At 46.8% G+C, this 26429-nt stretch overlaps 3 protein-coding genes across 8 annotated transcripts in view; 2 read left to right on the top strand and 1 right to left on the bottom strand.

Moving 5' to 3' along the window:
• The first annotated feature begins 4747 nt into the window (after positions 1-4747).
• On the top strand, positions 4748-20125 carry CDK2AP1 (cyclin dependent kinase 2 associated protein 1). The gene is made up of 4 exons (XM_062589911.1): positions 4748-5050; positions 15158-15264; positions 16409-16535; positions 19288-20125. The coding sequence occupies exons 1-4, from the start codon at positions 4843-4845 to the stop codon at positions 19353-19355; spliced, it is 510 nt and encodes a 169-aa protein (XP_062445895.1). The 5' UTR covers positions 4748-4842; the 3' UTR covers positions 19356-20125.
• MTRFR (mitochondrial translation release factor in rescue) lies at positions 20054-25146 on the bottom strand. 3 transcript variants are annotated; one of them, XM_062589908.1, is made up of 5 exons: positions 24587-24655; positions 23220-23333; positions 22658-22954; positions 21506-21747; positions 20054-20420 (listed from the first exon to the last, which is right to left on the bottom strand). In XM_062589908.1, exons 2-4 carry the CDS (start codon positions 23223-23225, stop codon positions 21535-21537), a joined length of 516 nt encoding a protein of 171 aa, XP_062445892.1. In that variant the 5' UTR covers positions 23226-23333; positions 24587-24655; the 3' UTR covers positions 20054-20420; positions 21506-21534. The 3 variants fall into 3 exon arrangements, with proteins under 3 accessions (XP_062445892.1, XP_062445894.1, XP_062445893.1); XM_062589910.1 differs by lacking the exons at positions 23220-23333; positions 24587-24655 and adding an exon at positions 25005-25146; XM_062589909.1 differs by lacking the exon at positions 23220-23333 and having other exon boundaries at positions 24587-24662.
• The window catches only part of MPHOSPH9 (M-phase phosphoprotein 9), a 32096-nt gene continuing 30589 nt past the window's right edge, over positions 24923-26429 (top strand). For all 4 annotated transcript variants that reach the window (XM_062589902.1, XM_062589901.1, XM_062589904.1 and 1 more), the window contains exon 1: positions 24923-25077. The gene's annotated coding sequence lies outside the window, so the exon portion shown is untranslated. The remainder of the gene's footprint in view (positions 25078-26429) is intronic.

The raw sequence follows: 26429 nt of genomic DNA, 5'->3' as shown, positions 1-26429 counted from the left end.
CCGCGTTCCCTTCCTCCCAGTCATTCCCATTTTCTAGCCCTGGGCTTTGCTTCCCTCCCTCCTCCGCTTCCTTTGCTCCGGTGACCAGTAGCAAAGCAGTCGGGGTTGCTCCCCCAGGGTTGTCAGGCGCGCGTTGCTACGAGGCCCCGGGGGACGGAGGGGGCTGCCCCCCGGCTCCCTTGCTTCGTCACCAGGCGGCATTTGGCCACGCTGGACCTTCCCCGAGAGGGGCGACCCCAACGCCTCCTTCCAGCGCCCAGCGCGATTCTGCCAACGCTGCAGGCGCCACGCGGCCGCACGTCTCAGGCGGCCCCAGCCGGGCGAGGGCAGGGGGTGGCTGGCGGCAGCGCCTGGCAGGCAAGCTGGCGCCGGGCTCCACGGCCGACTCTCCCGCTCTGGGCCACAGAACAGGTTCAGGAGCTTTCCCGAAGGGGGCCGGGATGAAAGCGCAGCTCCGGGCCTCCTCCGAGAACCGCCGCCTCCCAGCGCATCGCCGCCCTGGCCCTGGGCGCCCGCGGTGCCAGCGCGCCACGCCGCCCTCCTTGGCATCACCATCAAGGACGCGCTAACACTAACCCCAACCCTTCCCTTCTCCTCCAGGCCGTGGCTAGGGCGGCGCGTCCCCCTCCAAGGCGGAAGGAGGCGGGAAGCAGCCCACAGGCAGCATCGGCCCGGCGATGCCGAGCAGCTGCCGGCCCGGCAGGGCCTGTCCCTGGCAGGAGCACAAAGGGCTCTGGAGGAGGAGGAGGAAGAGGAGGAAAACAAGGCCGGGAGGGAAAGGCGCTCCTGGTAATTACACAGTATCTGGCCTGGGAGGAACCTGCTGAAATTGGGGAGCAGGGCTGGGCTGGGAAAAAGTTTATGTGGGAGAAGTTAAGGGGAAAGCCTGTCTGGAACAGCTAGAAGTTACACCCAGGGGAAGTTATGCCTGAAAGAAGGTATGTCCTGAATTGTAGCAATTCCACTCAAGCCAGCTGGGTGCAAGGAAAGATTTCCCTGGGCCCCGCACAGGGCGGCTGCTTCAGGGTTGCTGGCTCAGCTGCCCCGTGCAGGGGGCCTCAGAGGCGCTGTGGGTGCTCTCTGGGGCTCCTTCCCGCTGGAGGGGAGCCATCTGAACCCTCCTGGGGTATTTGGAGGTGTGCTTGGAAAAGGTGCCTGGAAAGATCACCTGGAAGGTGGATGGAGCTTCAGCAGGACACCAGGGCTGCCAGCTTTCCCTCTGGAAGGAGAAGAGCAGGAGGGAAATAACTTTGTGCCGTCAGCAGGGAGCAATTGCAGGGAGCAGGGAGAAGAACGCAAGGAGCTGTAGCGAGGGCACGAGAGGGGAGCAACAAGGGAGCCGAAGAGGAGAAAATGCACAACTCGCCATCTGCCAGCGACCCCGCCAGCCCCGGGAGCAGGGGCTGGGGCGCGAGGACGGGCTGGAGTCCGGCGCAGGGCAGGGGCTGGTGGGGCGCTGCGGCACCAGGACGGTGCCCTGCCGTGCTGTGCCGCCAAGCCCGGGAGCTGCCGGCAGGCGCCGCGGGAAACCCAAGCAACTGGAGGAGCTCTGCGATATTCCCAGCCGCGAGCCTCAGCCATCTGCACGGAGCAGCCTCAGAGCGCGGATCTCCCATTTCTGTCTTTACAGAGAGCAAATCTGCCCTCCTCAAGCCTTTAGGAGCTTGTTTTTCAGCCCATGCGGGCCACAGCCTCCTTGCTTCATTTTGGATGATCTCTTTAGTTTTAGCGCAAGAGGGCAGTTCAGGGACTTGCAGATTGAATTGGTACTCAGAAACATGTAGGTACCTTTTCTGTGTTTATTTATGATTCTGCCTCCCTGGAAACCTGGCAATAAATATTTAAAGTTATTTAAATATAAACTTCTCCCAGAGAAAGGGACAAACTGCCCGTCTCTTTCCTCTCCCTGCTGCATGTGTCTCTGTGATAGGCAGAGGACGGTTAGGACCTCTACAAGTCACTTAATTGATTAAACTTGACAACAATTAATTACACTGAAATTAACGCACAAACCTAATGTTTTGCACATGTCAAAGCCACACCAGGGAAAGCTAGGGTTTTGCTGTCATGTCTTTCTTTCTTTTCACTGTTAATTTAACCCAAGATGAAGTTTGCACTCTCCAAGTGCAGGTCTCCAAGTGCTTTGGGGCATCAGAGGTGAGAAAGTCAAACCAGCAGTGGGAACACAGTGAATGAAAAGAAAAACAAGGGTTAAAGGCTAAAGGCTGCAGATCCAACACCTAGGAAAAGAGGCAGTGGCACCTGGAAAATCCAAGAGGTTTTATGGCAGTACATGAACACAACTGCAGATGCCCAAAAAGAGATAGGCTCCTCTCACTGCCCTTCCTCCCTTGATGAAAAAAACATAGCACACATTTCCAAGTTACCTCTAGTGGTGGAGAAGACTTAAAAATATCACATGTGTGATGAAATGGCCCTGCTGTGTTTCCTGATGGATGACAGGGTCACTTGGTGACTACAGGCCACAGCAGGGTCAAAACAGCCGAAGTGGAAGCACAGAACACGTGGTGGATAGGAAAAACTGGCAGGTGCCTCCCACCCCAGCCAACTTCTGTCAAGCCAAAGAACGAGAGGCAGCTAGGCAAGTCGGCTGGATCTTGCAGAGCTTCAGATGCAGAAAAGCAAGGTTTTACCTGGGTCTGATGTTGTGCATTGTCACACAACAGAGCAGAGGTGAAAATCTGTGTATTACTGGACTCTCACAGCATAAATAATCTGGCCCCTCAAACTTCCCTGTCATGCACTAAATCCGTTTGCTCCAAAGCTGGAAGCGTTAGCACCTTAGCACCTCATGCTGAGGAAGCGATGCCCTGCCGGATTGTTCCTTTAAGCTTCCTGCCTCAAGACACTACCAAAGAAACATTGCATGTTTTTAAGCCGCCATTATAAAACTGAAGAAAAACACAAGGGATCTTGTTCTCTGCAGCGCTGCTCTGTGAGCAGTTTTGTAGAGCTGGTGTAAAGCCGTGAAAAACACGGCCAGCTCTGAACACTCCCATTTTGCACTGGCTCCGTGTTACTGTAAACAACGGCGGAGCAATGGAAAATCCCAGCGCGGTGTGCCCCGCGCCTGCAGGCCTGTGCCCACTGGCCAGCCAGCTGAGGAACAGCACAACAGCAGTCAGTTACACATCCCACTGTAAAGTTTTGGGGATGCAAAGTTGGGTATTTGCAGAGTGCTGTGGTTGAGCGGTGCAATCTTTTAAGACACCAAGGAGAATTACGCAGTTAAACCTTCATGCATCAGCATGAAAATACTGTTACTGAGCAGGTAATTCCACACCGGAGGCTTTGGGGTCCCCTCGCTGGCAGGCTGGAGTGCTGATCTGTCATTGCAAGGATGGTCTGTGCCGTCTGGGCTCCACCACAAGAGCTGGAGCCTGGCATTGGGAACGTGGATAAAACGCAGAACTGTAACGCGCTCACATTCTTCACCTGGGACCAGGCACGGCTTTTGCACGCTCCTTTTACGCAGCGTGCCAGTGGAAGGGCACGGCCGGACCTCCAAAGCCGGCTCGCTTTTCCTGCCCTGCCTCAATCACGCCAAGGAAATCACCAAATCGCTCGGTGACTCCCTTTCCCTGCCTCTGCAAGAGGGGTGCTGCCCGCGCCCCTGTACAAAGCAGCCCAAAATGAGAGACACGGCACGCATCTCTCGATTATACCTCCTGCATTAGCGTCGCTCAAAAGGTGTTTGCCGCGTTCATGGAGCAGGATGGAGCCCGCTGCGTTTGGGCTCGCAGGCACCAGTCCCAGCACTGCACAGACATTACGGTGCCTAATAAAAAAACCCCATCGCCTCCCCAGTCTCGGCACGGTTTCCCGGTGAAACGCTGACCCCAGTCCCGGGGTCTCTGGCTGCGCTGCCGGCCTGGGGCAGCTACTGCGGCACGAATCTGGAGAAACACGGCAGTTACACAGGTGTAGGTGGATTAATTTAGGGAATGAGCACACCTGAGTGTCTCACAGTGAAAAGGATAAACTTTAGCGAGGTGGATAAAATTTTAAAGTATTATTTTTTTTGGGGGGGGGTGAAGAGAGGGGGGTACATTGCTCTTTGCAAGCAGAAAACAAAGTCAATTATCAGCTAGATTTACATTTATTTTTTAGTCCCTCCACTGCTGCAATCCGCTATTAACCTTCAGCCTTCCAGCGAGCCAAAAGACTGATTTGAAAAAAAATAAGATTTTTTTTTTTTCCTTCGTGGCACCAGAAAATTTCCATTGAGAATCCGAGGGGGGAGGAGGGGAAAGGATCAACAGGTATTTTTCCCATCCCAGTTGGCGGTGAGGGAAAGAACAAAAAAAAATCTGAGGTAAACGCGTCATTAAAATTGGGGGGGGGGGGGGGGGGAACGGGCGCTTCAGCCACCCTCCGGGGCGCGGAGCCGTTTCCCGGCGGGCAAGGGCGCCTCCCGCCGCCGCCGCCGCCGCCCCTCCTCCTCCGCCCTCCCTCCCTCCCTCCCTCCCTCCCGCCGCCGCCGGGCGATCCCATTTCCACGAGAAGTTGAGCCAAAACTTTGCGAAGTGAATTAACACCCCCCGCGACACGCACGTACATACAGACACGGAGCCGGCGCCGTTCCCGCCTCGGCGGCGGCCGCGCGGCCCCTCGCGCCGCGCCGTCCCTGAGGGGAGCTCGCGCCATTGTCTGTGAGGGGATGGTGGCGGCGCCCCCCGCCGCCGCCGCGGCACCCCCCGCCGCCGCCGCGCCCCCGCCGCCGCCGCCGCCCCCGCCGCCCCCAGGGGCGCGGGGCGCCGCGCCGCCGGCTGCCTCGTCTCCCCTAAAGTTTTTGGATCCGCGTCTCCTCATGATGTATGGATGATATATTGCATTGTGGGTGTCAATATAACTGACGGCCATATTTGCCGGTGCTGCTACTGCTGTAAACAACCCAAAGTGTCTGGGAGACACGGAGACGCTTCGCTGGATTTCAGGACGTTCCTGCTCCTCCCGCTGGCCATGTCGCTGGGAATGTCTTACAAGCCCAACTTGAACGCCCACATCGCCGGGACTCCCCTCACCCCGGGTAAGTCCGTGGCGGCAACTGGGCGGCAAGTTTGGGAGCCGCGCGGCGGGGCGCCGCCGTGCCGCGCCGGCACCTGGGGCGAGCCGCGGACTCGAGTTTTTGTCCAGCCCGCTATGGCGGGGCAGCGGCTCCGCGCCGGCTCCGCGCCGCCATTACCAGCGCCCGCCCGCCCGGCGGCGCCGCCGCCGCAGCCGCCAGCGCGCCGCGCCGCGCCGCCCCTCCGCGGGGACGCCGCGCCGGCCCCGCGCCGCCGCCTCCGGGGCTCCGGCCGCCGGGTTTCCTCCATGCTCGGCTCCCCGGGGCGGCTGATTGATCTGGATCAGGAATATTCCGCCGGCGCCTCAGCGAGGACCGCTGCTGGCGGGACGCCGCAAGTGCCGCTCGCGCCGCGCCTCCCGCGCGCCGCCGGCCCCGCTCTCCCCTCAGGGGCAGCGGCGCCCGCCGGCCCCGCGGCGCCCGCCGCCCCCCGCCCGGCCCCGCCGCCCCGCGCCCCGCTCGGGGCGGCCCCGCGCCGCCGGGGAGCCCGGGCGGGCGCCGCCCGCCGCGCTCGCTTGGAGCCTTTTGGGGAGAGGGCAGGGATTGCTCTCGGTTTCTCCCCAAACCCCTCTAATTATTTTTTTCTTCTCACTGGATCGGTACAGAAGTGCTGGCTTTCCTCTCAAAAAAGTTTCCTTGATAGGATTAACTTTTTATTTTTTTTTAATCTCCCTTCTCCGTGATTTATTTCATTTCCAGCAGCCAGCGGGTGTTTTTGCTCACGGTCGAGGTGTTTGCTGTGAAAGTGGGTCTCTGCGTCGGGGTGCGTGTGTATAAATCGGAGAAGTCCGAACAAAGCCACGGCGGCAATTGCTTCGCTGTGGGATATTTGGAGGAGATCTCGCTCACCGCTGCGCCCCGGCTGGTATTAAAACAGAACCAAAATGGAGAAGTTGGTTCTGACTTAAGAAAAAAAGATCGTATTCCTGTCTTCCTTTCCCGCAGCTCCAGCCTGCAGGGCTGGCAGCAGACGATCTGCAGGCAGAAATATGACTGATGATTTGAGAAGGGAAAGTTTTGCTATTTGGTTCAGGAGGGAAAGGGAAATCTGCCTCGGGGATTTTACAGCACTGTTTGGGGTTGTAATTCTGAGATACGGATGGATGAAGGGGATTAAGGAGATGCACCCCTATTCTCGCTACTGGGAAAGCAGCAATTGTGTTTTACTGTAAGCAGCTGGCACCAGCCGGTGACCGAGCTGAGGTGCCCGCGCCTCCGGCTCCGACGTGCAGGGGAGCTTTGATTCTGCGGGGAGCTGAGCTCGGAGGGGCTGTGTGCCTGGGGAAACTCGGCGTGCGCAGGGAGTGTGCTCGGCCCCAGTGCTGCTTCCCAGGGGGCCAGGAAGCCGGGGATGTGCTAGGATTTGTGACAAAAAGCAAGTGTCAAAAAAAAAAAAAACAAAACAGAAAGCCCGTCAGGGGAAACGTTTCTCCCATGAGAACCTGTGTCTCGCTCTCTGGAACAGCTGTAAAATTGCAGGGGAAACAAAGGTGGTATTTTGTGGTGGTGTGTTGGGGGGCTGGGATTAGGTGGTGCTGGGGGGGATTGGAGTGTTGCCGCGCCAAAGGAGGACTGTGGGATCCCGGTCGAACGCTGCTCACAAAGCAGCCAAGGGGTGAACTTCTGTCTCCGGTCCTCCTGCTGCCCTGTCTCTGTGCTTTCTAATGCTCTGGCTGTGATCAGGGTTTTAGATTCTTTTACGCAGGTTTATCTTTCCTTCCTTTCTTTTCCTTTTTTTTCCCTTTTTTTTTAAAAAATGTTTTTCTTCCCCGTAATGGCAAGTTAGCACCAGTTTGCTGTCGCACTGGGACTGTCTAACTTGTCCTCTCTCCTGAGTTCAGATCACCCTCAAAACCGCCAGGATCTTTTCAATGAAAGACCGTCCTCCTCAGAATCCAAAATGGGCTCTCTCTTCCCTCCCTGTCTTCTGCCATTATCCTCACGCACCAGCTCTTCCTCTAGCTAGTGGTATTGCCAGCACCGTGGCCTAAGGCCAAGGGAGTTAGACAAAGCAGTCCTTGCAGTTGCACATATCGCATTCAGGGTGATATGACTGCAAATGGCCCCTTCCTTACTGGAGCTTAATTCTGAGTTGAAGGAGGTTGCTTCTCTATTGTATCTAATAAATGCCACCGGCCAAGAGGAGAAATCTGAGGTTTGCTTCCAAACCTGGAGTGAAGGAACACCCTTCCCCCCACCCCCACCCCCACCCCCCCCCCCGTCCTGCAGAGGAGAGGAAAACAGGAAATCTGTCCTTTTTGGCCTGAGATCAGCCCTGCAGAAGCCTTTCCGTGTGAATGCTGAGTATTTTGGTCTCAGTTGACAGAAGGGCTCTGGCCAGCTGTGGATCTCACTGGGATTTTCCTCTGGGAGATAATGCTGCTTCTCTGCACTGCAGGGGTTCTGGTGCAGGAGAATTTGGAAAGGCAGTGGCAGCTCGGTTCCTGAAGCAAGCTGTGTCCTTGCTGCAGAGCTAACTCCCTTCAAGTTTAGGCTGAGAGTGACCACTCTGCAAAATCATGCTTAAACTGCCCTCAGTGAGTGGCTTGGTGGGATGAAGCAGCTGGGGTTGTGGATGACAGTGCTCCTTTCTTGCACAGGAGCGTGTCTAGGACTCAAAGGACCTGGGCTGAAGTCCTGAGAGAGGGGGAGCTGCCTGGGGGGAGGAAGTAAGTAATAGGCTCCGTGGAGCTGTCAGCAGATCTGGGGATGACTGTCTGTGAGGAAAATGCAGTTACTCCGCAAGTGACTCAGGGTGCTGGAGGCAGCCAGGTGCTGACTCCTTTGCCTTGCAGCAGCCTGAAGGAAGGAGCACACATTGCCACGGCAGCATTTGGTGCCTAGCCCAGGTCAGTGGGGATACCCAGCACAGGGTGCCTGCAGCGAGACTTGCAGTGTTCTGTCTGAATTGTCTGTAATCTCTGTGAAGGGCCTCTGCTCTGGGAACTGGGCTGGAGCGCAGCCTCCGGGGCAGTCAATTCTAACCCAGCTATGCTTAGGGAGCCCTGTTCATCTCCTGCACAAGCACCTTCCTGCATGGGAGCTGAGAAGGAGCTCTCCTGGGGAACGATGATGCTGTCTGTGCCCTCCCAGCCTCACCAGATCCTGCCGTGTCCTGGAGAAACCAATGTTCCCGCTTCTAAAAGCGATGTTTTGATCTATTCTTCCTTATCTGTGCTGAATCCTACAAAATAACATTTCCTCTTCACCTGCCTTGTGTTTTGCATTGCTTTTATTTAACACTGTTCCTCTGTAAGAGGGCCAGACAGAGCTTAGGTAAAGCATCTCCGTTGGCTTCAGTGGGACTACAGAGATTTACACCAGCTACAGAGCTAGTCTGTAGTTTGTCTTTTCCCTCAGTTTTTAGCCACATTCTGGCTCTGTTGTGGATATTCACCAGCATTCCTGTCTTGTTCAGAGCACGCACGGGATCTGAGAATAATCATCGTAAGGTATGGACACTAGCAGAAAGAGCTTGCGGGGGCTACTTTGATTTTATTCTTTTATTCTGATTCTCACACAAATGGCAGCTTCTAAGACAAAACCCAGTTCCTGTAATAAAGTTTTAAATCTTTTATATATACGATCTAGAGAAACAAATTTCAGCAGACTGTGACGAGGGAAGGAGCTGTGTCTTAGCTCCACGTTAAGAAGTGGTGATCTGTACAACAGCTACTGCTGTTGCTGAGGGCCAGTAGGACTGTCACTACACCTGCCACATTTCACAGGACTAGGATTTTTTTAGGGAAAGGAGCAAGTTCTTGTTGAGAGGTGAACTAGAGAGCTAACTGGGTCTGTAGCTCATAACTGGAGAGACCAGTTTCCCTCAGTCCTGGGAGGGGATAGCCAGCACGCTAGGCCATTCCTTACCTTATGTTACTAAGACAGCAGTGCAGGCTTCCTTGTTGCCCTCTACCAAGAAAGCAAGTTTGATATTGTTGTCCATACTGAGGGGTTTAAACGCAATGCAGAGAGCAAAGTGTTCATGTATTAGCAGGGTGGATAACTTTCAGGCAGTACAGCTCATGCCTCCCTCACGTTCCCTGCAGTGTAAACTGAAATTGTACTTTGTGGGTTCTTCTTTTGATCTCTTTGGATTTGTTTAAACACTTCACACAGGTGGCCTTATGACTATCATCACATTTGACAGGTAATATAGTGCTGGTTCTCTGCTCATTTGAAGTCCATGTTATGTTAAAAAATGATTTGAAAAGAATGTCCTAAGCATGTTTCAGAATTTGCTATTGTTGAATGAACTTCTTTGGCTATTTAGAAAATTGGCATTTTTGGCTGTGTCCATACCAGGGCTGTTTGCTGTAGTATGGTTTTCATGATTAACAAATCCCTTCGTCATCCCCACCCATCATGTGTTGGTTCAATTGCAGAGTGGTTTTGGTTCATGTTAACTTGATTCCTTTCGGATAAAACTAAACCAGAAGCTCTGCTCCAGTTGTACAGCACTGACGCTCTGCCCCTTAATGGGAACATAAGAGTCTGAACGGAAGATTGGGTGCCTTTGAACCACATCTGTGGTGGTGACACTCAGTCCAGGGGCCAGACTAAATCTAGTCTGAAGTCACACTCCCTCACCCCAACTACACGTGGTATAGATGTACCAAATACTTTGATCTTCTAATCTGTTCCGTTTGTGCCAAATAACTTAATACTGTAGAAATTGCCTGTGTTGTAAGCTGGAAAAAGGAGAACAGTGGGGGATCCAGTAACTGTCTTTTGTTTTTCTGATTAAGAAAAAGGTGGCAAAGGGTGGAAGAGGAGACATAAAACATGACCGCTATCCACATGGAAGGTTTAAATGGAACAACAGTACTAGAGGAAAGGTCTATAGTACTACAGATCAAAAGAGCAAGGCCTCTGGCTGTTACGATAAAGAATGCCCTAGTTCTTGAGAACATATTTGTGTGTGTGCGTGCTAGTTCTTTTTTTTTTTTTTTTTTTTTTTGGAAAGGAAATAGTTTTATTCAAAGAAAGGTCTGTTTCTACCATAAGGGCTGTTTGAGAGGGAAATAAAGTTGGGTGAAAGTATAACTTTCACAGCCAGTGCTATAAGGAATGTTTTGTGCAAATGAGAACTGAGTCTATTATTTTTAATAGAAGTTTATTGGAAGGCTGGGGAGAATTGGGGCTGTCAGTGTTTTAGCTCTGGATTGGCAGCTCTTGTACAGTTCGGCATGTTGCTTGGCTGTGCTGTGGATCTGCTTGTGTAGACATGCATGGAGTGTCCCACAGATAGCAGGGAGTTAAGCCAAAATGTGTAGAGGGCTAAGGAATCAAATATTCTCATAGTGAGCCAGAGTATTACACCTATGATTCAGACTGTGTTCAGATACTTGCCGCAGAAATGGCTGTGCTAGTTTAAGATGTTTCCTCCTCCTTTGTTGGAGGATACTTGCCCCAGAACGTAGCTGGCAGAGCAGCTTACATGAATGTTTCTCATATGTTTCATTACAAAGTTGTCCAATTTAGGACAGAAGAAGTTACATTCTCCCAGTTAAACTATTCCAGCCTGGTTGTCTTGTGCTGGATACTCTCAGGAATCAAATGACAATCATCTGAAGCAGATGAAGAATGTTTTTAAGTTGTGTAGTAGAGGCAGTAACAACTATCACAGGGCTCTGTATAAAGAGCTAATGAGTGCTACCCATCAAAAAGCGAACCGCCTTCCTGTTGCAAACAACTTCAGCTTGAAGTGAGTGTAAAATAGATGTAGAAGCAGTGAGATTCCATGGACTATGCCATGCACCTTGGAGACATCCTGGCTACAGGGATCTCACCTTACATACGATCACATTCATGTGTACAAAGGGTTCGTAAAATGGCAGGAATTTACAGACACAAGTTTTACAACATCTTACAAAGTACAGGATAGCAGAGAAACATACATCCAGTGGAGCTGTTTCTTTACTCGTCCAAGTCAGTTCTGCATGGATAACTCAGTGAGCTGAGTAACTATTACTGATTTTAATTTGCTGCCTATGAGAGTAAGATGAGGTGAAAATTGAGCTGCATGGATGTCATGGCATCCATTTGAAGCGAATCGGGTAAGAAAACCCCAGTCCTGGTCCCGCTACTTCCTTGTTGGGTGCACAGGGCTCTAGTGAACTGCCTTTCCAATTATTTTTCTAGCACGCAACAGCAACAGATTTAAGAATTAAAACTCAGACAAGCAGATTGGTATCACTGCTCAGGCTTTGAGACAGTGGAGGAGGTTTGTACATATCCATTCAGCTGCTATCAGAAATTAATGGGAAGATTTGTGGTCTGTGGGAGTTTAGGCATATAAAGCTTGATTTTAGTTCCTTTGTCTGCAAGGGTGTTAATTTGGGCTCAGAGAGACCACTGGAAGGAGGAGGTTTTGATGCAAAAATCTTATTTCTTTTTGTTGCATTGCTAGATCCCCAAGATTAATAAAGCATAATATTCCTTAAAAATCACTGTATTCTATGAGGAAGAATGCTTTTGAGAGTCTTCTGCTTAAATACAGAAATAACGATATTGTTGTTACAGGAATAAATGTGATAATAAAAGGTTTTGTATACATTTAATTGGGAAAGTGGATGGAAGAAAGTATGTGTATTAATTTAGGTTTTAAATAACAGCGAGCACTAAGACAATTTAGGATGTAATACAGAGTCTCACTTAAGTTCAGTACCCAACACACTCCTTTTTTGATTCTGTCGCTTCTTAACTGTCTTGTCTCCATTGTTATTTTAACAGGAGAAAGCAAGCTGCAGTTTAGATCTCCCCTCTGCCTTCTTTTTTTCTTTCTACTGAATACCTAGTCATCAAACTGATTTTCTGACTGGGTCTCGACTGCAAGAGTTGCTGGCCTAATTTTTCTTTTTTTCTTAGTAAGTATAATAGCAGCAGCTGGTGTTTTTTTTTTTTTTGTTTTGTTTTTTTTTTTTCCTCCTGTCCTCCCCTCCCTTCCCTCTCTTTCCTTTCTTTTAAATCTGAGTTATACAGGATGCTCAGACATGCAGATGTAATTTTGGGTTAATTGAGTAATAGTCATCCAAGACCCATGGTTTCTCTCTGAGATTAATGTACAAAGTAACAGGTCAAAAAGCTGAAGGTCCATTACCCTCTGAGTTATTAATATCCCCACAATTAATTTCATTTTCACGATTGCATCATCTTAAATTGAGGTGAAATCAAGGATTTTTCATTTTTTTTCTCCCTCCAACTGAGTTTGACTGGCACAACTTCTGACACGCGTGTGTGGAGGCTGGTACCATGGCCAAGTCAAATCCTTTTCTTTGTTCTCTGGGCCTGCTGCTGCTGATAAAGTGGTCGGCGCATGGCATTATGTCTTATTACATTTTTGATGCAGACTGCAAAGAAACGGGTAAACTCACCATGGTTACCACGATCTGTCATTTGGCAGGGCATTCCATACTCAGCAATGGCCTCTAGTGTCTGCATCACAGCTCTGCATATATTGTGGGTAAAGTAGACAATGCAGCACCCCTGGCTGCTGAAGCGACAAGTCTATTGATCTGATTGCTAATTTAAATCGGCAGCATTGCTAAAACTCCAGCAGCAGGCCCTCCTGGATAGTTGTCTACTGCAAGTTATTCTTGTTTGTTTTGATAATTCAGTGTTAATTCAGTCACTGCTGGGATCCAGCTCCCATGCTGAGACCAACTAGTGTCCACTGCAGTGCCTTGTTGTGCTGGCTTTCACATCTGTGAAACTTTCTCCGTCAGCCGTTAGATTCACTGCTTTGTCTTGCCACATCACACGTCTAGAAGTTTTTGTTCTTATCTAGGCATTCCTTGCCTTATCTTCATACAAACCAAGAACGTGTCATTGTTTAAATCAACATAATCTGCAGCAATCAATAAAGTATCTGTACTGTATTATCATTAACTGATACAGTGGTGATGAATAGTCTATTTTTTTGTTTTGTATGGACTGCAGCTAAGGTTTGTTCTATGGGTAAAGCAGGGTTTTTGTGCCTGGTTGTCAGAGTCCTTGCCTTGATTCTGAACCGGTTGGAGCTCTCAGTATATATGTATGTATGGGGGACTGCTTGTAGTAACAGTTTAGGAACAAGTCTTTACAGGATGGGCCTTTTGTTTTACTGTACATGAGAAAAAAAATTGCTTAAGTCTTTCTTTGCTTAACTGAGGTAATTAAACCTTCCTACTTGCAGTGCAATGGACTCATTAATGTTTTTAAAGCATTTTGAAATCCTTGGAGGAAGATGCAGTTTGCTGTTGTGTCATGTTTGATAACTGTTGAAATTCAATCATCTAGACTTGAAATATTTCCAGAGCTGTACATACAGAAATCTTGCAATTGTTCACATACTTTGGGCTGATAATGTAATGAACTAATTGAGAATGTAGCTGACAGGTCTGGTGTTCCTTCACAGAACAGGAGTTGTGCTCTATGGGAGAGACCTTGTGTGTGTGTGTTTTTACTTTTTTTTTTTTTTTTTTTTTTTTTTTTTTTACTTTGCTTTAGCAAAGTGTGATAATTAGCTCCATGTGAAACCTGAGTAATGGAAATGCAGGTTGTAGCACCATAAAATTTTGTAGGTTAATTAAAGACAAAAGAGAAACTTTGCTTTCTTTTTCTTAAGGTGGCCTGGTGATCATCCTATTGTATCGTCACTAAGTTTTCACTAGTTAACTAGTTAAAGTTAAAAACACACTCTCTTCTTGAAGTGAAGATGACACTATGAGGATATCCTGTGATTTAATCCTGAAGTGGAAAGAGATTTCTGAACTGAGGAGGATGGGGAGTCTCTGTCTCACTGGGTTTAGCAGTGCTTTTATGGTATAACTGCTGGCTTTTTGTTTCTCTCTTTTTGTCATGATGGAAAATCTGAATGAAATCACTTACAACTTTAAAACAAAAACAATGATTTACATAATTTTGACTCCCAGTCACTTTTAGTATCAGTGTAATTTAAATTCAAACAAAGTCTGATAAATAAGATCTGTTTCTCCTGTGGGAAGACAGTTGGGAATTTCAGCAAAGAGTTTGTAAGGGGAAAGATTTTTCAGACAGCAGTCAGTCTGTGTCTGGTGCCTGCGGGCAAAGATAGCAGCAACAGTGGACGCAGCAGCACTGCAATTGCAAGAAAAGAGCTGCTAAGTCTAGTGGTGTAATGCTCCCTTAGTCCTGAGTGTACAATCCATAACCAGCAGGTCTTGCAACCGTTGTAAAATGGGCAGCATAATCAGGAAAGCAAACAAACAAACTGTTTTGATGTTTCTCAACCTCAATTTCCTGTGTTGAAAAATTGGGAAAAAAAAGTGTTCTGATTTCTCAGTTCTTGAGTGATTTTCCAATAGATCACACTGACATCTGTTTCTATAACTTTTGGCTGACTTGAAACCCTTTTGATCTGTATATAATCTGATATGATCTTTTATAACATTAGAACATGTAATCATAACTGAAGTGATGTTATTTTTCCTGTAGTTTACTTGTTCAGTACGGTCTGACTGGCTAAAGATGTTTGACATAATACAAAGAGGAATAATGGTAGCAACTCTTCAACTCTGATGTTTTACAATGAGCAGATCTAATGTACCTCATCTGACTGTCCCCTATGAATAGTTTTGGCATCAGCTGGAAATAGTATTGAGGGTAACTTGCATTGACTATGTGATGACACTTTAAGTTGCAAAATTGCTTTCAGATAACTTGCACTGAAAAGGTAAAAATAGCACAGTACATTAGACTCATCTATGTGGAATGTATATATGCAAAAATAGGGCTCCTTAATATTTACAGTTTGTCTAGGCAGAACAACCTGTCATGTTACACTGTTTCACTTTTAGGCAGACAATTTGTACTGATAATGTTGCAGGCTATGCTATTTTCAAAGGTACAGCAAGTATTAAGAGAAGTGTTAATTTAACTGTTCTCTTCCTACCGAATAGTGGGACTCTGAAATGGTATTGGTGTGCTTAGAAGGAGGTGACAGTCATGGCTTTAGAAAAGAGAAAAGCTATCTAGAATGTGTCCCAGTGTAACCGCTAATCCATCTTTAGATAATAACTGATTTCCCCCCCCCCCCTTTTCTCTCTACAGCTGGGAGTGTTCATTCCCCCTCCACAAGTATGGCAACATCCGCGCAATACAGACAGCTTATAAATGACTATGGACCTCCGTCTCTAGGCTATACACAAGGGATGCAGGTACAGTTCAGCTAGCTGTTTTTTCTTTAATCAGGTCACTGACCCTAGGTTTGCATAGTAGTATGAATTGTGGCCTGTAATCTGAGGTGTTTCCCCCCTCCTCCCACCTAGCTTTGAAATCAAACCCAAATGGCAGACTGATTCATCGCACATGTCTTGGGATCAAATTAGACTAAGCAGAGTGCTGAGTGAGATTAGTTACTAATTAACTGTTAGTGCCTTCCCTTCTGACTAATAGTGAACCATGTCTTGAGTTATGTTCTGATAAAAAGTGCTGCAACATATTTTAAATTATTTTTTAAAAAGTATTATCTCTACATCTTTAACTGTTTTCCTTGAGTAAATCTATGTTAAAATTTACAGCCTCATGAAGTGTGTGTTACAGAGATTCCTATGGGCTGCTTTCAGGAATCTAACTGGTAAACTTTCTGTGAAAAGTTTATAACATCTTAACACAATTCCCTTGCCATATGGGTAGCTTTCTTGTATCTGCCCTTCTCTCTCTCCACTTAGTTAACTCCTCCACAAAATATACATCTAAACGTTACAGAATCTCACAGAACGGTTGAGGTTGGAAGGGACCTTTGGAGGTGATCTTGTCCAAATCCCCCCTCACCCCCCCCCCCCCCTTCTCAAGCAGGGTCACCTAGAGCAGGTTGCCCAGAATCTGTCCAGGTGTCTTTTGAGTATTTCCAAGGATGGACACTCCTCTCAGGGCAACCTGTTCCATTGCTCAGTCACCTCAGTCACCCTCACAGGAAAAAAAAAATTCTTATGTTCAGATGGAACTTTCTGTGTTTCAGTTTGTACCCAGTGCACGTTGATAGAAGGAGAGTTAAACAGGCAGATCTCAGGTTGCTGTTTTTGGAGGACTGATTTAACTTCTGTTTCACTTAAGGTCCCAGTCCTGCAACCACATCCTCCCAATTGATCCCTATTTTCCAAGGGTGCATAGCATTGTGTCCAACTGTAGGAACAAATGCAAGATGAAAATTGTGTTTATATAAGAAGATTGAAATTTTATTTTTTAATAAAGTGTCTTCTGGGGCAGTTTCTGGTACTTCATGAATTTCAGGTTGCTGTTTGTTTTAATTATTTTGGTTTTAGCAGTATTTAACTGAAATGATTCTACTTTCAACTACAGGGTACCAGCAGCAGTCAAGTACCACAGAGCAAATATGCAGAACTTCTAGCTATCATAGAAGAATTAGGAAAAGAGATTAGACCCACATATGCTGGGAGTAAAAGTGCGATGGAGAGGCTAAAACGAGGTAATGTTTAAAGTTATTTTTTTTAAAAGTGTCCCATACTTTTTTTTGCATAAACTGCTAAAACACTGTTTCATGACAACCCTTTCCTTTGAAAGGAGACAGCTGTCTTCAGCTGGTTATTAAGCTAGGTGTATTAACAAGCAACTGAATCTTTGGGATACTCTATTCTTGCTATGTTTTATAGATAAACCAGTGAATGAATGCATTTCATGTGCACAAAGAGACTTTCAGTTAATAATTCAAACCTTATTTGGATCCCTTAAGGTGTCTATTGGACACATTCTGTCAGATTCCTGGTGACTGACTTCCCCCTTCAATTCCCTTTTCTGCCTAGACTCTAAAATATACAGCCAAGCATTGTTTACTTCCCCTCGTAAACATCACCCTTCTACTTGACCCAAGAGTCTCTACTGAAGTGTATTTTGCTTAAAGAAATTTTACGTTGTGCTAAATCACCCTGAGGCCAGTGGTGAGAAGGGCTGGAAAAAAGAGATGTAGTTAGTGAAAGCTGTACAGAAACTGAGACTTCAAGCTTACGTATTCCTACTCCATCTGGCATGTCTGGCTGCTTAGGCTCTGTTACCTGTTGTCAAGTGGACATCATTAGGAGCCCACTAATCAAGGTCTAACAGTGTCTTAGGCCTAGCTAAGGAGGCCTCTAGCTTTGCAAAGTCAGCTAAAAAGGGTCACGTAATTGCCCTTTCCTTGCAGTGTAAAAGAAACCCCCACATGCCCTACTGCTGACATCAGTTTGACATTGTCCTCCGCTGGGGACATGTGAGGGATATTTCTGAAGGAGCAGTGGGACATTCCACGGCTCTAGCTCCTGAAATGACCCTGAAAGGCCATCGACAACAGTTGTGCTGGCTGTTCTGTCCTCTGCCAGCATGACATAGTTACCTTTTCCTCCCTTTCTTTGGTCCTTGTGCTGAGTTTGGCTCATGCATTCAACCTTGAATGGGAAACTTACTGTAACAGACCAACTTCACCACCTTGCAAATCCCGTTTACATTTACCCAAGACTACAGAGCTGTGTTTAAGGCTCAGCCATTATGGGAGAGTAATATATCTGCCTTGACATGCAATAAAATGACTAGTAGCTGTTCTGGGAAAGGATGCAATAAAGTCTGCTGATGAGTGGTAAGTGGAATCTGGCCCAGCTAAAATCAATGTTGCTGGAGTCTCTCTTTATTGCATTGCCTGAGTCAGTATTAATAGATCATGAATGGCAGTAGGCTAATGGGGACAACTTGAGAGACACTGGGAGAGAGGCAGACGTTCTCTTTGCTGAACAGTTCAGGTAAGTGAGGGAAAGTTGTTTTGCAATTTCTTGCAGTATTTAGTTTGTTTGCTAATGCAGGTTTAAGATTCAATGCTGCAAATGTGACTGCCATGCCAGTGTTGCAAAAAAATCCAGAATAAATACCTTTTGCTGCCATCTTTTGGTCAGAGACATATCCCTCTGTCCATTTTGGAAGCATTATGGCTGAGAGAGCATATGCAGGTGCGAGGGAAAGTCTGAATGAGGGTACCCACGTCTACAGCCTCCATGGCCACATGGAGGTTCTTCTTGAAGTGTCTGTCCCCCAGCTCTACCTGCTCCTCAAGACAGAGGCTACTGACCTCTAAAACTGGCCAAATTCCCAGTGTTCTACATAATTCAGGGTAGCTCTGCTGCATAAACTGGGCTTCCTGCCACCATGTTCAGGTCCAATGTGCTGCTTTGAGTACACATCTCTGCATCTCATAGCTGCAGGTTTTACCTGGTCCGTGTCAATTTAGCCCTCTGCAAAGTCTTGGACCCATAGAATCTCAGGTCACTGTTCCTCCGGTGTAAAGGCTGTTGCTCTGATGTGGGCTAGCAGCCTTCTAGAGACAGAGTCCATAATCTCTGAACAGAGATGAACGTTGCTCTGTTGCCTTACTGTGGTTTCCCCACCTTGTTAAGGAGCATGATTGATTAGAGAAATTGCCCTAGTCTCTATCTGGTCCTGTCAATAGACTATAGCCTTGTTCGTCAAGGGAAAATCTGCCCAGAATGTCTCCTATTTTAAGATCTTGCTCGAGCTCTTGTTTGTCTAGCAGCTCTGAGAATATGAATCTAGATTCCTTTCCAGAATTAAGATCAAGGTTCAGATTGTCGGAAGTCAAAACAACAGGACTCTTAGTAGAAAATTCCAGTTTACAGCTATCAAATAAGAGTATATGGAGCATGTAAAGTGGTGATGATTTACACTGGGAGCTGATCCAGTGTTAGGAGGTAACATTTTGCATACGCCACTAAAAATTTCCTCTTATTCTTACAAGAGGCAGAACCTGTGTTGAGGCAGTATTATGAAGACTCAGATTTTGATGCATCCTCTCAGAGGAGAATTCCCCAAGGTAATAATTTAGGCTTCTAGATCTTGCTAAAATGACTCCTCAAATTACTTAATGTCTGCTTTTACCCCACTGTAGCAAAAGTTAAACCCCTGATTTTAAAAAGGCCTGCACTGCACATTAAGGTGTACCTGTTACTGCAGATCTACAAAGCTTGTAACGCTCTGATTCCTGGTTTGGTCCCCTTTCAACAGTTTGGAAAAGTAGACTTCTCTACCAGAGGCCAATGTTTGGGAAGGATGTGGCGGGGGAAGAGTCTCCTTTTTCTGAAGTATGCTGTGATAGCTTTGGTAATTCACAACAGAAATACACAAACTTTTCTGTGGATTGTCATTAAATGAGATGATTTAAAAAATGTCCAATTCTTTTTCAGGCATTATTCATGCTAGAGGACTAGTTCGGGAGTGCTTGGCTGAGACTGAACGAAATGCAAGATCCTAGCCCACTAATTCAATTACAAGATTTTCCATCTCTTAATGAAGAAAAAGTAATACTTATTACTTTGACTCTTGAAACATTCATATGAATTACTTTATTTTGAATGTTTTACTTTTTTTTTCTACCCTTGCAAAAGTGTATAGTTAAGAATGAAAAAAAACAAGGATTTTTCAAGTTACTGAGGGTTTGCATTTTGTAAAGACATTAAAACTCCCCAAACGTTTCTAAAACATGAAAACTGAATTGCATGCAGAGGAATGCTCTCTCTCTCTCTCTCCCAGGCTGTTTTTCAGTCCCCTTATCCAGCCACACCCTCATTCTGTTTTTCTTTTGACTATATTCACTTAACCTCAAACTGTCAATCTTTCAAAGTTTGACATAAACTCTAAGGATTTTTTTTTAATAAATGCAGAATAGCATGCTGTACCTAGTAGTCTGCTATGTCACAATTTGTCATACAGCATAGACCCTGCTTAGAAATAACCTTCCCCTCTTCTTACTTTTCCTTTTTTGTTCGTTTTGCATAAACATTTGCATGACTGTTAGTGCTTTGAAGTCCATTTAAAGTGCATGAGTTATATGGAAAATAGGGAAACCTATTAAATAATAACAAGGTCCCAGAAAGCTAATTTCTACATTAAGGCTGGAGATTTCAGTTTTATGTTTGCCAAAAAAAAAATCTGGATAAATTACTAAAACTGTTATTTGCATCTTTATATGTATTTATTACTTGATGTAATAAAGCTTATTTTCATTAACAGTTTGTATTAAAACTATGTACAGTCACTTTAATCAAATTCATACTTTATGTACAAGAGAACTCTCAATAGATAAAGGTTTAACCTTCACGCAGGAGGCTCAAGTTCAAGAACAGCCTAGAGAATGGGACTGCAGAGTGCTGGAGACTTTCCATCCATGGCACAGTCCTGATGCAGTCATCGCTGCAGGAAGGAGGTACAGTTGCTAGGTAGTCTCCCTTGCTTTTAAAATATACACTAAAGCTTTGGTTCTGAAAGCTCTCTCCCTTCGTTGTTGAAGGTCAGAATTCAGTGGCAGCTTGTGATGTTTCTGTCCAAAAATTAAAGACAAAGTTTCTGTTTGGCAATTAGACTTAACAATATTAAAATGGAAAAGTATACTTCACTACTGGCTCCAAACTACCCATAATAAAGGAAAAATGGCTGTATGTATTTGATTAAAATGTGAAACTTTCAAAATCAGTGAAGATACAGAAATGGACAAACTGCAGCACAGTATAAATATAGAAAAAGGACTGTAAATGTACCACGTACATTCAAATCTAAATCCTAAGGAAGATGAGGTAATCTAGGATATCTGATACATATGAAACTACAGATACTTGAAGATAATAGAACATTAAGAGGAAAAAAGTTATTTACATCATAGCGTGGACGAATAGGACTCTTGCATTGGCATGTATCTTCCAATGTGTTTTTCTGCCTTTTTTTTTTTTTTAATCTGTAATGATATAATTCTGCATTTGAGCTGGAAGAAAATACCTGACTAACCATCATTTGCAGGAGCAACACTCCCCCTTCCCCAGTGTTCTTCACTGCCCTAGCTAAGAACTGTAAAGCTACTGTTTAAACTTCATGCAGAACTGAGTGGAGCAAGAACACTTATGGAGGCAGTTCAGCTGACAGATCTGAAGGGGGCAGTCAGCAATTGGTGACTCTTTTATCAGCATGTCTGTTCACACCATCACAAGTGGTATCACAAAGCAACTTTTTTGTGTCTCATTTAAACCAGTTCACTATTTGTACAGGATTTTGATGTCAGTGGAGGAATTGGTCAAGTAAAGATGGAAGGCTGTAACTCTTTAGGGGTGTTCTTATGTACTGGAACTCCTAAGAGATCAAGTTTTCTTTCTGTCTCTGTTAACAACAGTGGAAAGTTTATCATCCCTTTTCAAAATGATTGGATTATCCTTTGAACTTTTCAGAAAAACTGATTACTGAATGTGAGTAATGAGATGATGGCAGACAGAAGGAGGAGTGCATGACTGCTTTTAACACTCCAGTTTTACAGTAATAGCAGGTCACTAAATATTTTTAGTTGTGCTTATGAAGCCCTACAACATCTGTCAGATAGAAAACTGCATTTCGATATAATGACATACTCTTTTCCCTTACCAATTAGGAAAAGTCAGTATTTCACATGTTTATTTGCCATCTAATTGTTGCAGCTCTTTAAAATGCTTTTTCCTTTCTAGGTTTTCCCTTGCTCTTCTTTTCTTTTCTTGCTTCTTCTTCTCTGCTGCTTTCTTCTCTTTAAAAACATCACTATCTTCCCCTTTATAGAAGAGGTCAACCTTTTCCTGCAGGATTTCTCTGGCTATCTTTCGGTTCTGCTCTACTGATCTTGTTTGATGACACTGAAAAAAAATACAGTAGGACATTTTTATTTTGACTAATTTATTTTTCTGTTTTCCCTTTTACTGTATATATTGCACCTGAACAAGGATTGTAAGATCAGATCCTAATTAGAAACTCTTAAAATAATTTTGGTTGGAAATTACATTTGAATTGCCTGCTCATTTTTCTTGAAGTTAATTATTTCTGAAATAGCAGATTATGGAATGATTTAAGTAATGATATTTACTTGCTTTAAACAAGTTCTTCCATAGAGCTCATTTCTCTCCTCTCTTTTCCTGCTACTTTAGTAAAAAAATCCCCCCAGCCAAGAGAATTCTACTACCAAGAACTCTGCAATTATTTTGCAGCCAGACAACATACTCTGGAGAGGCTGACTAATAATCAACTGTTACTGTAACTTGGCAGGCTGACTTTTGCATTAATTTTTAATTCTGTCAGCAAACACAATTGCTTCCATATTACCTTGGAAAGTTGCTTCTGAGTTTAACTTAACTGTGTCTTCCCCTTTTTATAATAAGGAAGTAAAGATTAATTTTAAAGGTAAGTTTTAGCAAATTGTACATAGACAAGAGTAATGCTTAAGAAGACAAAATGACTATGATCACCTTGGTATGGAATACTTTTAAGACCTCACAAGGGCGTAGGAATGCAAAAGCTATCACTGAAAGGATAAGAAGATACAAAGAAAACTATAAAACCTTAATGTCTGCCAAAGCCTAATCTCAAGATCAGTTTAGTCCCAAATTTATTAAAGTAATATTAACCAACCCTGTTCCTTTCTGAAGTTCTTTAAAATGCTTATCAATAAATTATCCTCCCTGACTCCTGCACTGAGGATATTCTTAATTATAAAAGATGGTTTGGAAGACATAATGCACTTTACAACTTAATGAAATAAAATATAATTACCTTAATGACAATCCCAGTTGGAATATGCTTCAGTACAACACAATTGCTTGTCTTATTAGTGGCTTGACCTCCTGGGCCATCACCTCTTATAAACTGTTCTTTTAATTCTGTCTCATTTAGTGCAAGGAGATTGGAGTTCTTCTTTCCTGCTGCCTGGAATAAGGGCAGCCTGATCAGGCAAAATTGTTGTTTTCTCAACATCCATGGCCTCCATGATGCTGTACGTACCTCTTTCAGTAAGGTTGTAAAATGAAATAAACTTGGAACATTCATACAGAAGTGAGGATACAGCTCCCTCTGGAAAACAGAATGATGGAATGAAATACACCATCAAAATCCTTGTTCTAGGATGATCTATTTTAGCCACACCTTGTGTGATACTTCAATATTGAGATTATTTTCAAGGGTATTAGAACTGGTTTCATAAACATTTACTTTGAAATATTTATCATTCCATATGAAATTTCAGTTCTGATTGCAAGTAGATTTCTTAAAATAGTCAAGAAAGAGATCTGGAAAACAGTAAATAAATTAGTAACAGTAAATAGATCAATACACCTACCAACATTTGGGAAAAGGTCTTTTGCAAACAGCTGTACACAGTGTAAAATTGAACTTGGGGGTTCCATGGTTCCAAGAAAGGATAAAATTGTTCATGTTGTTCTTGTAACTTGATCTTTAAAACAGAGTGAAAAGGGGCAGAAATTGTACATTTTGGTCTATAATTTTAAATAAGGCTGAGATTTTACTAATTTTAGTAATCTGTGTCAGCATTTTGCTCTAGATGCCTTTACTGGCACTGCACTGGGTTCTGCCTTGCTGAAAATGGTACCTACAATTCACCAGTATATACATGTCTTAACTACATGTAGGGAGGACAGGTGAGGATGCAAGAATGCATATCAGAGTTTTTTTGTATACTAACAGTGCTCTAAACTACCAAAAAAAACCTGCTGGAGGAAGCCAGGAAGTTTACATAGTGTAACTGTATATTAATCATTTTTCAGCTTCCCATGTGTGCTGCCTTACAGTCATGGAAGACTGCAAATGAAAGGTGGAGGAAAAAATAAAGGACTGTAGAGTGAAGTCCAATATAGCAAATGTGATCAACTCCACTTCAAATCATCAGCATTTTTTCTATGCTGATCCTGTCCACAAGATTGCTTATCCTTCTCCACTCCTGTAACTTCCTAATTGGTCAATGCAGGAGGAAAAAGATCAGTGAAAAAGCAGGCTACCAGTTTTTCCAACCACTGCTTCATAGGGTGTAGGTTTTTTTGCAAGTCAAGTTTTTAATAGTAACCTACGCAGAAAAGTATATATTGCATTTTACTACCTCATGGATAAAAAACAACTTCTGGTTCTACTGCTGTGAAATGGCATTTTTTCAGCAAATTAGATAAACTATTAAAACAACAGGTGCTTTTATGCTTGAAGTATTTGATTCGAAAGAAAATACTTCAGCATGTGAACAAGCGCCACTTAGCTATAAACAGCCAGGCAAGTTAAGTCGGAGTGATGAAATCAATGTAACTTTAAGAAAGCTTTTATTTTAAGTCAGGTCAGCCACTTGGTGGCAACAGAAGACAGCAACAATGTTTTGCTGAAAAACACACACGCACGTAGGAGGAGTTAGCCGAACACCTGGCTTTAAAGCGAGCCTCTCCTCAGGAGCAGGCCTGTAGCGCTGCTCACGCACGGCCTGTCAAAGCAGCCTGTCACGGAGGGACACCGCAAGCGTCTGCGCTTTATTATCCTAACAGAGGCGGGGCGAGGCCAGAGGCAGCCGAGAGAGGGCCGCAGCCCGCCCCGCGCCGCCGGGCGGACGCGGCAGCCCGCCCCCGGGCCGCTCGGGGAGCGGGTGCGTGTGGGGGGGAGGCCGAGGGCAGCCCGCGACGGGAGCGGGACCCCCGCGCCGCCGCCTCTTACCTCAGGCGGCTCCGGGCGGGCGCAGGCGCAGTCGGCGGCGCGGGCAACCCCGCCCGCCCTCGCGTCCGAGCATGCGCAGCTAGTGACGCAGCAGTGACCACGGGCGGTTTGCGTTACACCCGGTCTGATTGGTCCCCGAGAAGCCAATCTCCGCCTGAGGGGCGGGCTTACGCACGCGTCGTCTACGCTACCAATGAGGCTCCGGGAAGCCGTCCGGCGCGTAGCCGCACTAGCCAATCCCGTCGCGACGGCGGGCGTACCGTCCCACTCCGCCAACCAGAGCGCGAGGCGCGGCCACGCGCGCGGCCAGCACGGCCAATCCCCGAGCGGAGCCCCGTCTCGGGTGCCCTCTACCCCACCACGTTCGAATCTCGGTCGCCAATCGCGGGGAAGGAGGCGGGGGGCCGCGCTTGTTTACCGCCCAACGGTCGCCGCGGGAAGCAGTCCTCGTCCCGCCGCGGACGCCTCCTCGTGGGCTCCCGGCAATGCGGGTAGGAACTGGGCGAGCCCCGAGGCGGGCGCCGGCCCTGCCGCCGCGCTTGGCCGCGTCCCAGCGCCCCGGGGCCGCCCTCACGGCGCCGTCCGCCTTCGGCCCGCCCCCTCCCCGATGACTGGCGGGCCCGCCGGCCAATCGGGGGCGGTGGCGTTGTCAACATTCCGGAGCGCGAGGGGCAGCTGCCCAATGGGAGCGTGGGGGCGGAGCGTGGAGGCGAGCGGGCGGGTGGGGGAGGAGCCGCTGGTGGGGGGGTTGGTTATGGGGAGAGGGGCCCTGAGGGGAGGCAGGGCCCGAGAAGAGCTCAGTGGTGGGGAGAGGGGCCTAAGAGGGGGGTGGTCAGTTACGGAGAGAGGGATCTTGAGGGGGAGACGGAGCCGTGGAGGGGCTCAGTGATGGGGAGAGGGGCCCTGGGGGGGGGGGGGCAGAGCTGTAGAGGGGGTTGGTTATGGGGAGAGAGGCCCTGAGGGGGGAGCAGAGCTGTGGAGGAGATCAGTATGGGGAGAGGGGCCGTGAGGGGGTCAGTTATGGGGGGAGAGGGGCTCAAAGGGAGGCAGAGCTGTGGAAGGGGTCAGTTATGGGGAGAGAGGCCCTGGGGGGGGGGGCAGAGCTGTGGAGGAGATCAGTTATGGAGAGAGGGGCCGTGAGGGGGTCAGCAATGGGGAGAGGGGCTCAAAGGGAGGCAGAGCTGTGGAAGGGGTCAGTTATGGGGAGAGAGGCCCTGAGGGGGGAGCAGAGCTGTGGAGATCAGTATGGGGAGAGGGGCCCTGAGGGGGTCAGTTATGGGGGGAAGGGGGCAGAGACTGCCAAGGAAATCCCCTGAGTGGGCTGAGACATTAGAGCCTGGAGGACCCTGTCCCTTGGCAGAGCCCCCGGGGAGCCTGGTGAATGGGAACCTGGCACTGTGCAATGTCACGGGGAAGCAGGGATCTGCGGTGCCTTTGTCAGTGCTTAGCGATGTGCAAGGAATAAAAGGAAGCAGTGATGGGATCCTGCCCAGAGCCACAGTCTCCAGGTCTTCACTGGCCCTGGGTGTTTGCATTTAAAAGCAGCTCTGGTACATATGAGTTCAAATACCTAATAGCCTGGCTTTTTAATTCAACCCTTTATATAAGGGCTCAGAACTATAAAGCTTGTTCTGTGCTATGGAAACAACAGATGACAGCATAGCTGTTCCCTGGCACTGTTACAGCTCGCTTAATGTATATATATATATATATATATATATTTTGCTGCAAATAGGCTTCTTCTAATGAGGTTATGAAACAAGTCTGTCACACCTAAGTCCCACCCTACTGCTCTGCTGCTGAGATAGGCCACCCATGACTTCACCCTGGAGTGGTAGGGGTG

The sequence above is a fragment of the Rhea pennata genome, chromosome 17 (assembly GCF_028389875.1).
Source record: "Rhea pennata isolate bPtePen1 chromosome 17, bPtePen1.pri, whole genome shotgun sequence".
Classification (NCBI taxonomy): domain Eukaryota; kingdom Metazoa; phylum Chordata; class Aves; order Rheiformes; family Rheidae; genus Rhea; species Rhea pennata.
Note: the sequence above shows the minus strand (reverse complement) of the source record. Positions and strands in the feature narration are given on the sequence as shown.

Coding starts and splice junctions, on each gene's coding strand:
- CDK2AP1 (XM_062589911.1), top strand. CDS start 4,843: ATGATATATTGCATTGTGGGTGTCAATATAACTGACGGCCATATTTGC. Junction 5,051..15,157: donor CGGGACTCCCCTCACCCCGG/GTAAGTCCGTGG, acceptor TTCTCTCTACAG/CTGGGAGTGTTCATTCCCCC. Junction 16,536..19,287: donor GATGGAGAGGCTAAAACGAG/GTAATGTTTAAA, acceptor ATTCTTTTTCAG/GCATTATTCATGCTAGAGGA.
- MTRFR (XM_062589908.1), bottom strand. Junction 21,748..22,657: donor CAACTGGGATTGTCATTAAG/GTAATTATATTT, acceptor ATTTTTTTTCAG/TGTCATCAAACAAGATCAGT.